We start from the raw sequence: 15570 nt of genomic DNA on the forward strand, positions 1-15570 counted from the left end.
AACATTACTGAATACATATTATAGTATTATATATCATTTGAGTGACCAGCACCTTGGAGGATCTCGCCCTACATCATAGCCTTTTTAAGGCTTTGATTCTGCAATTGAAGCATATAAAAAACCCCTTGATTTTTATAGCAGTCTCTGATGAATTCAAGGACTGGTTATGTAAATACATCATCTCAATTCAGCAAACACTGAAGGACATTTTGATTCCATATCTTCAAACAGTAATGGTGCTTCACTGATGTGAGCTAGGTGTGTGGGTTTGAACTTTGAACTAATCTGTCTTCCCTGAGTAGCAATGTTATCAGGCACTGATTCAAGAAAGTAGTTCAGCAAATACTTGTGCACTTCTTGTAGACAAAGATACTTACAGGGTTGAGACCTTTGTGAGGCACTGTAGGCTACAGAAGTGCAGGATAAGACTGCTGCACAAGATGTCAGACATGGCTGCACATTATATAGTCCACACAGATGGCTCTACTTGCAAAAGAAAGCCAGTTTTGGGAAGATGGAAAAATATAACCATTACTTTACTCTGCAGCAGTGAGCCAGAACAAAGTCCTGTTTTCTCCAAGGCCATGATAAATTAAAAAAAAAAAAAAAAAAAAACAGCATTTATTAATGATTGGGAAATTTAGGAAAATATAAGTAGTCGCAGCCAAAGTCTTGGAAATAATTTTGGGATTCATGCAACAAAGGTTTCTGTCTTTTGAAGTTACATGTTTGTTATTTCCTTCTTCAGTTACTAAGTGCAAGTGCTTTCCTGTCTTTCTGCCATCTAGCCAGCAGAATCAAAGCCCTTAAGAGAGCACCTGCATCTCCTGTTACTCTAGCAATAATTCTTATTTAGAAATTTTATCCTGCCTTCTCCCTCAGGCGTATGGCTCAAGCTTATCTTTATAGTGTGTTTTCCTAAGCAAACAAGCTTCCGTGTGCATCTTTCTGTCCCTTTTCAATCTCTTTCCCTGTGGATTCTCACTTGCTTCTGATGGCTAAGCTCACGCTATAGTCTTAGGAAAATTAATTGTAGATGCTCACTGCCTATCAGAAACTGGGCTTTTTAAAAAGTATTTCAGAGACTATTATACTCTCTTGGATTTCAGCCCTAATCTGCTCTTGCACACTAACCTGCTTAATCATTTCTTCCTTCATATGTTCTTCCTGAATTTTTTCTATGCATGATTATCCTGCTATTTTCGTGCTTTTACTTGTTCAGTAAACTGTGCGAATAAGTATTAGGAGATCGAATTAGCTGCTAATGTTTTCAAAGGGGAAAATGAGTATTGTTTGAAAAATTTTCCAGATTTTTGCTGTGTCATACCAGAGAACTAGACCAACATTTTTTGTTCAGTAGTTGTTTATTGGAAGGGTTATGAAGTTATTAGAAAATGCAATAAATCCTGTGAATACCAGACCGACATTTTCTGTTCAGTAGTTGTTTATTGGAAGGGTTATGAAGTTATTAGAAAATACAATAAATCCTGTGAATAAAGTTGACATTTCTGCTAACTTTCAAATTAGTGTTGTTCAGGGGTATTTCCACTGAACACAATTACTGCTGACTTTGGAAATCATATATTTAAAGGAATGTTAAAATATAAGCTGCTCCAATGCCATCTCTCTTTGTAACCAAATATTCCAGTCTTCAATTTCATCTTCTAAACTACCACATATATCTTCCTTTTCAAAACTAGCTGTTACAGGGTTAAAAATATTTTTCCAGAACTGTTCTGCTTACTGTGCCCCTTTAAAGTATGGTAATCTCCCCTCACTTTTCTCAGTAAGTTAACTCTTGCAGGACTTCACCTGCAAAATTTTGAAGTAGGTTAACCAACATTAAAATTAAATATTCAGGTTGATCTCAAATTTTCAGGACTTTGTGTTCCTAAGAAATGCGTTCATTCTGTGAATAATGTCTATTTTAAGCCCTAAGAAGAGGGTAAAGAAAGTAATAAATGTTCTGAAGAACTATAAAAATATATATGTAGCAGTAGGAAGATTACTGAGTATATTAGAATACTCTATGTATTTGTAGGATACACAGTTAAAGAAGGATACAAGTAAGAAATATATAATTATTAAAATATTGAAAAATATGCTTCATGGTAAGAGGTTCAAGGATCTCCATTCCTTTAGTTTAAGAAGGTGAAGTTGGGAGGACTTGATTACATTTAGGGGAACTTGATACATGGAAGGAACCAAGATTTTATAGTAGAGATATCTGCAGGAATGCTGAAAAAAGAATAAAATGCTCAACTGGCTGGAGGCTGACATTTAGACATATTCAGACAAGAAGTGTACAGTAATTTAATCAGTAATAATATTTAGCTGTTGAAAACAACATGTCAGAAGCTGGAAATGACTTTCCATCACTGAAATTTTGAAAAATCGGTGCATGCTGAAAAAAGTGCTGAAGATCCAATAAAAATGAATTCAGTGTGCAGCTTTTGGTATTGTAGCAAGATACCAAATTAAACTCTGAGACCTGTTTCGGGTCTGGGGGTAAATGTTACTCTCTTTGTGCCTTCCCATCGTGCTTCGACTCCCCACACTGTCATCCTTTACTTTCATCTTACTGATGTTCTCTCCCACAACTGCTTACAGATACTGATGAGTGACTGTATGGAAATGCCAGCCAGGGTGTGGGCAGTTAGAAATAGTTTGAGCAGCCTCAGGGAGGAAAAAGTGTTAGCGTGGTGCTGAACGGAGGAAGGATGGCAGGGTGAAGGGGGGGATTCAGAGCCCCTTGCTGTTGCTGGGTTCCTTGGAACTGCTGTTCGTTGGATTTTATTTTGGTGGCCCTCAGATTATCAAAATTATTTTTTCTGTCTTGAGAAAGAAAACAAGTCCTGTATTGACAGAAACAAATGCAGTGTACATCTCAGATGTATTGAAGCAAGGGTAGTTAGCTGTTTATGTAAAAGGCCATAGGAGGGGAAAAAACTGTGAAAAAAGTTATCTATGTCGGAGGAGTAGCTTCTGAAACCATGTCCTCGAATTTAAGGTTGTTTTTTATTGAATAATTGTTTTGGCTTATGAATGGGGGTAGGTTTTTTGGTTTTGGAAGGGACTCTCCTATCATGCTGTGTAGTGTGAAAGGTGTGTTTGTGTGCTATGAAGTAGAGTATTTTCTTAACCATTTGGTTGTTGTTGTGGTTTGGCGAGTATTTTCCTCAAGGAAAAACAAACAAGCTTAACAGAAAACAGTTCCAGATGGGTATTTTCTTTGGTCTTGGTTCTTTTTACATTACCTAACAAATCACTGATGAAAGGAAGTCCTCTTTCCCCTTCACCTCTCCTGATCCTCACAGTGGTAATGTTCTTCTTCTTCCTCTCAAGACCATCAGTCCTAGAGCCCCACCGTATGTGGCATCCTGCCCTGAAAATTCTCCTACCTGTCCTCTTGTTGCCTCTTTACTCTAGTTCCCTTTCCTCCTGTATCTCCTTCCACTTCATAACCTCACGAGTTTCTTTTACCTTTCCCAGCAGCTCTTCTGCTGCTGTCTACACTAACTGTTTGTATGTTGTACCAGTAGTGACACACTAAACACCACAGCCCTGTACTGGGGCAGGGAGGACGCAAGGAGGCACTTGCCATAAAGAGGTTGAGTTTTGAGCCTGGAGACGGAAGAACTATTCTAGCTAAAGGATCTGACAGGGACTAAGTAGGACCTATGAAAGCAGTGAAGTCTCCTAATTTAGGAATAGTTCTTCAGCTGGCTCTGTACTTCTTTGTCCTTCATCTCTCTCTCAGCTTTTTACTTCATGCCAGCCACCTGTTCTTCTCAACACTTAATTGCTTGCAAATACAGTGGGCCTGTAGGAATACATACCGGGCTTTGACTGTTCTACATGACTACGTGGTGTATAATGATGTCCTGTGTGCACAGATCTGCTTTTCATTAGCAGTGATTCCATCTGAGTGAAACAGCATTGAACCATGGTTTATTCTTTTCAGGGTTTCAAACTATGACGTCTTCTGGTACACACACAACCTTTTCTTTGTCTTCTATATGCTGCTGATGCTGCATGTTTCTGGGTAAGTAAATGGAAAACACTGTCCCTTTTCCTGAAGCACAACCAGAAAGAGCAGTTCCCTTGATTGCTGCTTTTCCTGAGCTCGCTTGTGGACAGTGGGCCAACTTCTTGACAAGATGCTATCCTCTTCAGTTTTTCAACAAGTGTTTGTTTAAATAAAGTTCAGGCTGCAGCTTGGAGAATTTTGTGTTACAGCCAGCTAGCACAAACTTCTTCGCTTTCAAGTTTATTCCTTGTCCATTTTACCAGATTCTAGTGGGAAATGAAGAAAACGTTTCTTTTCTGCCCCCTCTTACCTGGCTGCTGAGAGGAGAATGTGAAGCAAAGTTGGTCATCCCTTTCTCTTTCCTCTCTACCTTCCATTTTGACTCCTAAGGAGAAGGAAGGAACGGCCTCTCCCTAATTATCTCTTTCTTATTGCTATGATACAAAATTTATTAGTTTTTCTTCTTATTTTCACAAACATCAGAGCAGTGTTCATGTGCCATGAAGCTGATGGCTAGGTCTGTATCGGGCACAAACAAGCCCAGCTTTACTGCAAGGTAGAGCAGCTTCCACAAGTTATGCTGTGTGAAAATCTGGTCCACTAACATCTCTGAGGCTTCCTTTGTGGATGTAGGTGCAGAGATTGGTATAGGGAAGGGAAGGTGTATTTGAACGAGGTTTATTTCTTCATGTCATCAAACATCTACTGAAACACAGGGTGCTGGAATGTCTGTGTGACACTGAGCACCGCTGCTTAAAGTAAACAGTGAAAGGTAATTAGGCCTAGCAAGATCACGGTAGGAATATGTTGTTGAACAAAATAAACGCAGCTTGAGATCTGGTGAATTGAAATAATGAGTTCAAAGCAATTGAAACTCCTGGACACAATTCTAGTTTTCTGTGTTTTGTTTTGTTTTGTTTTTCTGTGGCATAGCTCTTGTTCATGGCTGGGGAAGATGGATCTAACCTGATCCATCCTGGGGCAGGGTGAACTTTTGCTAAATTATTCTAGTTTGTCTAACTTCTTGAAAACATCTGGTGACTGAGATCCTCCAGCCTCCATAGGCACTCTGTTCCAGTGATTGCCTTTGGAGTATTTTTCATGTCTGGTTTAATTCATCTTCTTCACTGTATTATCCTTTGCCCATTGTATTCCTAAACATGTTGCCACTTCATGAAGGAAGAAGTCTAGTTGGAGAAGTTTGTGAACCAAGGCTGCAGTAATACACGAAGCATTAAACAGGCATCTTCTTGAACACAGGCTCCTTAGTATTGAATTGGAAAGTCGTTCAGTGCAAATCTGAAAGAACTGAGTGTCAGTGAAAAGTGGGAGAAGAATGAGTCATGAAGAGTGGGAGTCAGTTCAAGTTTAAGATGCCTAAATGTAGGTCTCTACATGTTTTCTAAGTGTCTTTTTCCCATTATAGTCTAATGAGTTCTAATAAATACAGTGAGTGGAGCCTGAAGGATACTTCAACTAACCTGCTACTACAAAGACCTACATTCAAGTGAGCTGGATTGATTTCTGGGCTCCATTCATGATAGTGATTAGAAGATCTCTTCTGAGAATAAAGCTTAGACACCCACACTTAGGTGCCCAGATGACTCCTCCATGGCATGTCTTAGAGATTTGCAGACGCATGGCCAGTTACTCTGCAGAGCAAGGCATCTCCTGGGGCTGAACTGTGCAGGCAGATGGGGTGAGGATTTACCTGTCCTGGGAGTCTTTCCTTTCAAGTATTTCCATAGTATTCCTGGATTCTTGTTTTGTTTCAAACTACTATGGGTATGTTCTTATAGTATCCTCTTCTTCAGAGTAGCCAAGCACTTCTCAGCAGTGTATAAAATGATATGATTCATCTATCATGTTATTGGTTTGTTCTTTCATCCCTACCCTAAGGGAGAGGACAATCTTTCAGGGAATTATCCTTAAAGACTTTCGTTGCTCTTGTACTTCTTGCAATGTGACTTTGAAATATTTTGGTGGCTTAAGGCTTGGTGCATATCTACATTAATTTATCTATATTTTAAGCTGGTAATAGCAACAACAAAAATAGTTTATGTAAAATAGAAGCTTGATGTTTCTAGTACCAATGTAAGGAGCTATAAAACATACAAAACATTTGGGCCCATATCCTCAGCTGATCCAAATTTGGTATTACTGTGGAGTTAAATGGGTTATGCTGGTCCATAGGAGCTGAGAATAAGGCTTTTGTGCTGTCACTAGAGTTATTCAAGGATTTATCTTCCAAAGGGTGAGAATTCTTAAGATTCCACCCACACATTGACCTTTAGCAGACCCGTCAAGCAACTCACCTTGAGCTGAGCAGCAAAAGATGGATGAGAAGATAGGAGCAGTGCAATTCCACTTAGAACCATTGACCTCTAGCTTATCACCATAAAAATCTCAAGAAATAGTGATATGTATTTTCCAGCTCTAGACAGAAGTGAATTTTGTCTCTGTTTTGGGGATGGAAAATTGGGGCAGAGGTTGATGTATGCCCATGCAAATCCTGCATGCTGTGTTGCTCAGCCTGTAGGACACTTTCACATGACTTACCCTTTTTGTCTCTCCCATTTTTGTTTGCTAAAGATGTCTGTCTTCTACCTACTGACATCCACACTGAGTTTTTCTGTATTGGGGTGTTGCACCAAATAAATATATGAGGATATATCTTAGGCTCCTTAAGAGTTGTGCAGAACTCAGCCTTTCTGGGAACTGATTTTGGGAGTGTAAGACAGCTTGCCTTTCCTTGACAGCTTCAGAGATGAGAGTCATTGCAGCTGCTGTTAACAGGCAGCTTTGTCATCCCAGTTTGCCACTTAGTTAGTTAGCATGTTTGTAATAGTTTAAACAAACCAGAGATCACTGGAGGGGATGCTCTTGTTTGTGGTTCAGCTATTCACGTCTCAAGGAAAACCTGGAATCCTCTTTTGGGATGCTCTGAGAACAGGGAAGCTGTGGGAGCAGCTGGCAGGCATGCACACAAGGTTGATTGGAAAAATACTGCATGTGCTGTGACTTCTAGCTAAATCCGTGAGGCACCATAATATTTACGGAGCAGGGAATTAGCATAATGCTAGGGGTATCTGTCACTTTGTAAATATGTGATGACCAACAGTGATGCCAGGTGCAAGCGATAGGCATGATCAGGCAGTAAAGACAGACAGAAGCACAGGTGTAGGCGCACAGACACTTCCCAAGTGATTCTCCCAGGGTCAGATGTGGAGTTTAGAGTGAGCAGGTTTAACTTCCAAGCTGTACGTTATTCACTGGACCATGTGGGAAGCTTGTTACTAGCTATGAGGACTGCATTTCAGTAGGGAAGATTGCCAGTAGCCTGTCAAAGCCCATTTAAGTTGGGAATATTAGAGATGTCCCACTTCTCTCTCTTCTTGTGAATTAAACTCTGTCACCGCTCCTGCCGTGTGTGTACGTTGGGGAGAAGAGGGGGGAGCATATGTCCTTAGGTTTGATTGTATACTTGAGATGAGCCTTCACCACATGGCCTGGCGCTCAGAGGGCACGTCTCACCAGACGTTGTGTCAGTGTGCCTTATTTCCCACCCAGCACCATCCTATACAGCTGTCATTTAGTCATTTGGTTTTTTAAATATTCCTCCTTGCGGCTTTACTGTCATCAAATCCAGATTTGGAGGCAAGTAGTACTTCCGAGGAATTTTATTACTAGTATTATCAGTTCTTCCCCATTTTCAATGATTCATTCATGTGTTGAGAAATCCCAGAGTGTCTCAGGTTTCCACTTCTTTCTTCATAGTTTCTAGCTGCAGCTGCAAAGTTCTCACTTCATTTTACTACAAATTTAACTTTAGCGTAAAAAACAAGCATGGACCCCACAAAATAATTTGCAAGAAAGGTTCCTTGGCTAACATGCAGGACTTTCTTTTTTCCTTCTATCTGTTTGACAAGGTGATATTTAAAGGAGCAAATTATACAGTTGTGTGCAAACCTGACAAACACTAAGTAGTGGGAACATTCCTGCAGTTTATGATTTGGCAACTTAGGCCACTTCTGCTACAGATTGCCTTAAAAAACACTGCTTGCTGACTGTAGGGAGGATGAGTGAAAACAGCCTGGGTGTGATTGAACTGGAAATGTGATTATTTAATTTTTTTTCAAGGCTCCTACAATATCTTCCCCCTTTCAAGCAGTATTAAGCTTGAGGCTGTTCAGTGGGGGAGTGCCAAGTGAGCTGGAAAAGTTAAATCTTGCCTCTAGTGACAGAGGGCTCTGTTGTTGCAAAGCTTCGATCTCACTGAAGGTCCTGAAAGCAAACAGAATAAAAATTCTTAGAGAAGATGAGCCTTGTGACTGCTTTCTAAAACCCTCTCCGAATCAAGATAAGTTGCTTGGTTGTGAATGTTACTTCAGTGTCTTTGCTATTTTTATTTTCCTGTAGGGGAGTGCTCAAGTACCAGACCAACTTAGAGGAACACCCTCCTGGTTGCTTTAATCCTAACAAAACACTTCGACAGAATATGACGGTGCCAAAGGCTTTTGACCAGCCGTTTCCTGACTATACTACTGAGCCTTTCCCAGAGGACTTAGCAGTACCAGAACCCTTTGTACAAAATAACTTTATGAGAATTTGTTCCGAGGAACCCAAGTTCCAGTCACACTTCCCAGAGGTCTGTATGATCCGACGTTTCAGGTATTACAAGCCATGCCAAGCCTTTCAGTCAGCCATAACCACTAATTATTGCTTTTCCAGACCAGATGTTTTAATAATGGAAAATATTATTAAAACCTTTTCAGACATTCAAAGATTTGGTAGAGAAAAAACAATCTGTATTAAACCTTGAACTGCATTACAACGTGGTGCATAGAATAGGGCGGAAAAATGTCAAGAGATTGGCTGTAATGTTCTTTTTTGTGCAACATAAGAGATGTATTGGTCTTGCTATAAATGTGACTTTAAATTGCAGCATAGCACTTCAGAGAAAACATTTATATAACATATTCATAAGGTCCCTTTGTAAGCATTGTGTGGCAGTAGTTAATTGAAATAATCAAACTCCATTTGTTCTCTTTTTTACCATGCGGCTGCAAGTCCTAATACTCATTTCTGGGTTGCAGTTGGTTGTGGTTTGGCTTTGTATAGCCTGTTGTTTGCAGACAGGCTTGTTTTATATGTGGCATGGGTAAATGAGTATGATGATGATGGGGATAGAAAAGCCTGTTCTTTTTCTGTTTTCCGTTTTCCTTTTGTTTCTTTATGTTTTGTGGCAGCAGCTTTTTCTTCACACAAATTTTCTCTTTTCTTTTGGGAAAAGATGAGCTGGGCTGTATTGGCAAGTAGCCTGAGGAAGCCTGAGAATAGAGAGTTTACAAGTCCAAGGCCCACCATTCAAGGTGGTCCCATAACAGACCTCACAGGAGTTTCTCTTTATTATTATCATTGTTTTCTGTAGAACGCATATGCCCCTTACTAGCCACAGTGGGAACCCATTTTACCGTGGAGCATGTACTCATAATAAGAAACAGCCAATTCTACACTGAAGTTGTCCAGCAAAGTTCTTTGGATTTGTATTTTATTGTGGTAATACTCCTGAATTAAAAGCATCAATGTATGTCTAGCTCCATATGACCCACAGGACATCAAGCAGTCTTTTTAGGGCCTTAAGATGCCTACTGTAGAGCCATTTATTGGAAAAGAAGAGCCATGGAAAGAAATGACCACACAGTGTTCTCCTGGTAGCTTGTAACATTATTTAGGACTTCTTTGGATTTGGAAGTGTTTTATGCACTTAGCGATACCAAGTCTCAAAAAAAAGCCTTAAGTCTTGTGAGCTACTGCAGTTTTTAAGGCCAGAGGTGCTTGAGGAAATTAAATACTCTGCTAGTTGCAAGAGAATCTGATGTGTAGCTTCAAAAACTGGGAAGGGAAGATAGATGACCATCGAGGGCACTTCAGTGCCATGGCTTGAATGACTGAGCAGGTGTGGAATTAGTAGTTATCTCTGCCATAAACTGTTAGTAATTGACTCAGGATAGGATTTAGCTGAGCAGCTGCAAATGTTTCCATCTGAGGTAGTCACCCAGGGCTCCCTGTATAATCAGTGCAGGGAAATGGGCATTTCCAGGGCGTTGTTTGTCTAGCATACACATCTTTCACAGGGGCAAATGAATCGTGATTCAGACGTGCCCATTTCTCTCCCTTGTCTATGATTTTACACTAGTTTAATGTAAGCATAAATTCTGTAGCACAAGAATGCTTCTTTCTTAGTTTTTTGCTTGTACCTGAGATAATTAAAAGGAGGTAATAGTCACATAATACTGCATGTCAGACAGTGTTTTTCCATGAAGGTTTTCCAATTTTATAGTGCTCTGGTCTGTTAGATTTTGAAATGTACTGTGTCATTCACTGCTGAAACCAGTTGCAATCTAACTACTTAAAACCAGAGTAACATGGTTGCAAATGAGGTCATTAGCATTTTGTTCCTGATGAGTTTTATGACTGAAATTGTTTGTGCCGGTGGATGCTGCTGCCGGTTAGACTGATTAAGCCTCCATAACATGGTTGGATTTCTGCACGTAAAGAGATGTGGAGGTTACTTGTGACCAAAACATTGTTCCACCATAGATGTGAAATGAGGTCCTGCAAGCACTCATGTAGTTTTGAAATTAGAAAACATAAAATGAAAAGTCCTTGAGGTAACATATTTTTGTTCTCCCATAGACCTGGTTTTGGATTTCTGGACCTCTGTGCTTGTACTGTGTGGAAAGGCTGTACCGCTACATCCGCAGCAATAAACCAGTCACAATAACTTCAGTGATAAGCCATCCTTCCAATGTCCTTGAAGTAAGGATGATGAAAGATGACTTCAAAGCAAGGCCTGGTCAGGTGAGTTAATGCACCCCTAAAAAATCACAGCTGTTCACGTAGCATTGTCTGTAGGGATGACTTTCACTTTGTATATACTAACCCATCACTGAACATTTTGAACATACCTTTTCTATCATTTTATTTTCTCTGGCTGATTTTGTTTCAGTATGTTATTCTACACTGTCCAAGAGTGTCTGCACTGGAAAGCCATCCATTCACCCTTACAATGGTAAGAAATATGATATTTTTCTGTACTTTCCCTTCTATTTATATTTGGTAAGCAAATGGTCTTCATTTCCTTCAAAGTGAAAATTCCCTCCAGAAAGGCTTATGTTTCATTTATGAGGGTACCAATGAATATGAAATGGCATGATTATTATGTATGACAGTACTCAATACATATTTAATTTTCTCCACTGTTGAGAAAGTGATAATGGGAACTTTTTTCAAAGTCTTCCATAAGTGAAAAACAATAATAAATAAATAAAATCCATGTGATTTTGATCATTGTTTCATAGAAGGGGTTTCAGCCATTTTTGTAGACCTTAACACAGAATGAGCACAAATTGTAATGAGTTTTCTGTCATCTTTCCTGTTCAATTGAAAAGACATTCTTCAACTGCCTTTTCATTAAGTTTAAAAAAGAAGTTTCTGAAATAGTCTTCTGCTTTATTTTTATATTAAGAGATATATTGATGACTTAAAGTGATTTACCAGTGAAGTCATACAACATTGGGATTATTAGTTAGCTCAATTGATGTAGAACGGGAATTGGACCCCCGGGGAGAAAGGCTGAAATAAAGTGAAATTATAATTCTCAGGGGCGAGCAGTGCAGAGGCCTGGGAGACGCTACCAAAAAAATCACTTCACTGCACTGGCTATGTTGTTACAAAAAGCAGAGTCTAAGGTTGAATAATAGTGGCAGCCTTTTCCTTCCAAAGGGAATAAAGGCTTTAGGATTGCCTGAAAAGGATATTCTTCTTCAAGAAGACTATGGAGATAAATATTCCCATTTGATTCTTTTCTTTGGACTGATAACTCATACTTTATCCCCACTGAATTGTACCTAGCACTATGGAACAGCCGAGATGTTTTTTTGTTACCTGAAACTCAGCACAACCAGGTCCTGTCCACTTCCAGTTCCTTAGTTTTGTGGGGTGTTTTGGTTTTTTTTGGTTTTTTAATTTATTTATCTGTATACTGAGCCAGGAGGCAAGTACTGTCACAGGGGAACCCACACTAAATTCTGCCCAAAATAAATTTTGTGCTGTAAATCTGGGAGCGAATCTCACTTAAGGGAAGCTGCCTCAGTATAAGTTGGTGAAGCAGTATTGGCACTTGCGTAGCCTGATTTTTGCCAGGTTTTCCTGGCTATTCACTTTACCAGTAGAAAGCAGAGGCATGTGTTATTTATCTGTTGTTAACTCCAGCAGGCAATTTTTATGGCTTTCCTCTGTGTAGTGCAGGAAGATAACTAGATAAGCAATGCTGAAAAATGATGTGCATTGGGTATGATGGAATGGTAGCTGTTTTTTTGTGCAGAATGATTCAGTCAGTATTTATTTATATATTTTATTCACTTCGTGATCAGAAGGTAAATTTAAAGAGCTTAGTGTAAGTCTCAGATTGCTCTTTACACTCATTTGGCCCTAGCATAGCTATATTTAATAAAGTTAGACCTGTTCTATACCAGTGGACACATCTTATTTAAACATTAATCCCAAAACATCATGTTCTTAATTTCTGACTGTCCATCTCAGTGGAAATTAAAATAATGGTGGTAATTTGATCATTAGTAGTAATTGCACGGTTTGGAAAGTATGGGACTCTTAAAAAGATTTACTCTTTTTATATTGGGACACTGCTAAAACAATGGATCATGTGATTCTAATTTCCAGAAATAATGTCATCAGAGATTATTAGGCCTGGTTCAGTAGTCTTTTCTCTGGCAAAAATTCTTACTTGTTATGATGAGAGGTTTTTTTGGAAGAGAGTCTGCTGACATGGACCTACTGGGTTAGATCATAGGATGAAGTTGAATAGGATGTTTTACTGAAGTCTGATTCTTTGCACGAGTTGAGGATTTCATCCAATATTTAAAATGGCATACTCTTAATACTGCACGTTATGAAAAATTATTTTTGCACGAAAACTTCTAGATCTAGGAGCTATGGAAAACAGATCTCTTTTTGTGAGTCTGAGTTTTCTTAGTGAATATAAATAACTCATTTATATTCAGATAATGTGCAGTATATTTCCGATACATAAGTCTAGTTGATAAATTACAGTTTGTGTAATTTTTACAGTCATGTATTAAATATGTAACATCAGAACTAGCAATTTCCACTCATGCACAATGCATTATATTTTAAGTATGTAATACTAGACCAGGCAATTCCTGTTCATGCTCAGTGCTTTACACTTTAAAGTACAGTGATATCGTTCAGCATAACAGCATATCCTTCAAGATCACATACATATTTTAACTATTACAAGATATGAAGTTGCCACTGAGTTACTGAGCTTCATTTTTATTGCCACAAACATATTTCAGTAGAACATCAACTACGCTGGAGAAATGCTCTTACTGGGTAAATGGCTGTTTTACAGCATAATGAGGATTTGAAATGTCTAGGTTTATGACAGTCTTTCTCCCCAGCCTAAACAGGGGAAAATCACTTCCACTTGTCTTTCTAGGTCATAGAATATGCCTTAGGCTGCTGTCCTGCTTAAAAAGCTTTTTTATTGTTGTTTAATATGATGCCGGGCATGGGACTGTGCTTATAGAGTGTGTAGGCAATAGTTTAACTCAGTATTTTTTCTGCTCCCTCTGACCTGCTTGTAGTTACCAAGCAAGCTGGAACACTGCTGCTGCTTCTTTTCTTGGGTGATGATAACCCCGAGGTTATTTTTCAAGGCTGATGTAGGAGCGTGGGACTCGGAGCCACAGCAAGAGCAGCACAAGGGGCGCATGGGGCTTCAGATACTGGAAGCGCAGTGCAGCGATGACTGCAGCAGAGCTAGGGGGAAGACTGCAACCGTCTTCCTGGTGCTGTTGTCCTGCTTAGAATCATAGAATAGTTTGGATCAGAAGGGACCTTTAAAGGTCAGCTAGTCCAATCCCTCCTGCAATGAGCAGGGACATCTTCAACCAGACCAGGTTGCTCAGAGCCCCGTCCAACCTGACCTTGGATGTTTCCAAGGATGGGGCATCTACCACCTCTCTGGGCAACCTGTGCCAGTGTTTCACCACCTTCATTGTAAAAGATTTCTTCCTTATATCTATCCTTATATCTAAATCCACTTTTAGTTTAAAACCCATGTCCTATTGCAACAGGCCCTACTAAAAAGCCTGTCCCAGGCTCTATGTGATGTCCTGTCTAAGCTGATGAAACATCTCACTGTGCCTGGAGTATGCTTAAAAGGCAAGAAGTGACCAGTTCTGGCATATCTTTTTACTCTTAAGTGAGGACTAAAGTGGAAAGGAAGGGGTGAGTCAGCGTGAAGAAGTCATGCAGATATTTTAATGGTCCCTTCCCTTTTCGAGGTTGTGTAATATTTACAGTTTAGCTCAGTTTCTTACATAATGCTGGGGTGGAGGAAAACACTGGGAGGCTGTGTAAAGGGCCTGAACCCCCTCCCATTGCACTCTGGCAGAGCTCCCACATGTTTCACTTGGAGCCAGAGGGAGCGCTGAATCGTTACCAAATCAACATAAAGAGGTAGGCATTGTTCAGAAATGTGTGCAGTGGTGTTTATTTTCTTTTCCTGTTTGTCAATTGAAAGCATTATTCCCCCTGCTGATGGAAGGAATGAGGAGAATTCATTGGTGCAAAAGGCACATGAGAATTTGAAGAAACAAAATCCATGTTGCTGTGAACTCAGAGCTGCCAGTTTGGCTTCTTTGCTAACCTGCGACCTGGCTCTGCCATCAAAGGTTCCATGTCACAGAATCACAGAATGGTTGAGATTGAAAGGGACCTCTGGCGATCCTCCTCTCCAACCCTCCTGCTTGAGCAGGGCCACCTTGAGCCAGTAGCCCAGGACTATATCCAGATGGCTTTTGGATATCTCCAAGGATGGAGACTCCACAACCTCCCTGGGCAACCTATTTCAGTGCTTGGTCACCCTCACAGTAAAAAAGTGTTTCCTCATGTTCAGAGGGAACCTCCCGTGTTTCAGTTTGTGCCCATTGCCTCTTGTCTTGCCACTGGGCACTACTGAGAAGAGCCTGGCTCCGTCCTCTTTGCATCCTCCCTGCAGGTATTTATAGACATTGATAAGGTCCCCCTGAGCCTTCTCTTCTCCAGGCTGAACAGTGCCAGCTCTCTCAGCCTTTCCTCATAGGAGACATGTTCCAGACCCTTCATCATCTTCATGGCCCCTGGTTGGGGTCTCCCCAGTGTGTTCATGTCTCTCTTGGAGTGAGGAGCCCAGAACCGGACACAGTACTCCCAAGTGTGGCCTCCCCAGTGCTGAGTAAAGAGGAAGGATCACCTCCCGTGACCTGCTGGCAGTGTTACTTGTACACTCTGAAGTTCAGGCACTCGGAGATCTCAATTTTCTCTCATGATTGATGTGGAAGGTGACATTTTTTAACTCCATTTTTGAAGTGTGCTTCCACTGGTTTTTATTCACCAGTGACTTTGTATTCACTACTGTGACTCCTTGACTTTGTTATACATTGGGAGTG

The 15570-nt window shown here is 40.1% G+C and overlaps 1 protein-coding gene across 2 annotated transcripts in view; it reads left to right on the forward strand.

Annotated features, from left to right (window-relative positions):
• NOX4 (NADPH oxidase 4) overlaps positions 1-15570 on the forward strand; it is a 105551-nt gene that overhangs the window by 19458 nt on the left and 70523 nt on the right. For both annotated transcript variants that reach the window (XM_010578248.1, XM_010578249.1), the window contains exons 7-10: positions 3965-4045; positions 8450-8678; positions 10730-10894; positions 11043-11105. In XM_010578248.1, coding sequence (XP_010576550.1) covers positions 3965-4045; positions 8450-8678; positions 10730-10894; positions 11043-11105 — 538 coding nt within the window. The remainder of the gene's footprint in view (positions 1-3964; positions 4046-8449; positions 8679-10729; positions 10895-11042; positions 11106-15570) is intronic.

This window comes from Haliaeetus leucocephalus, unplaced genomic scaffold (assembly GCF_000737465.1).
Source record: "Haliaeetus leucocephalus isolate CR32 unplaced genomic scaffold, Haliaeetus_leucocephalus-4.0 Scaffold616, whole genome shotgun sequence".
Classification (NCBI taxonomy): Eukaryota; Metazoa; Chordata; class Aves; order Accipitriformes; family Accipitridae; genus Haliaeetus; species Haliaeetus leucocephalus.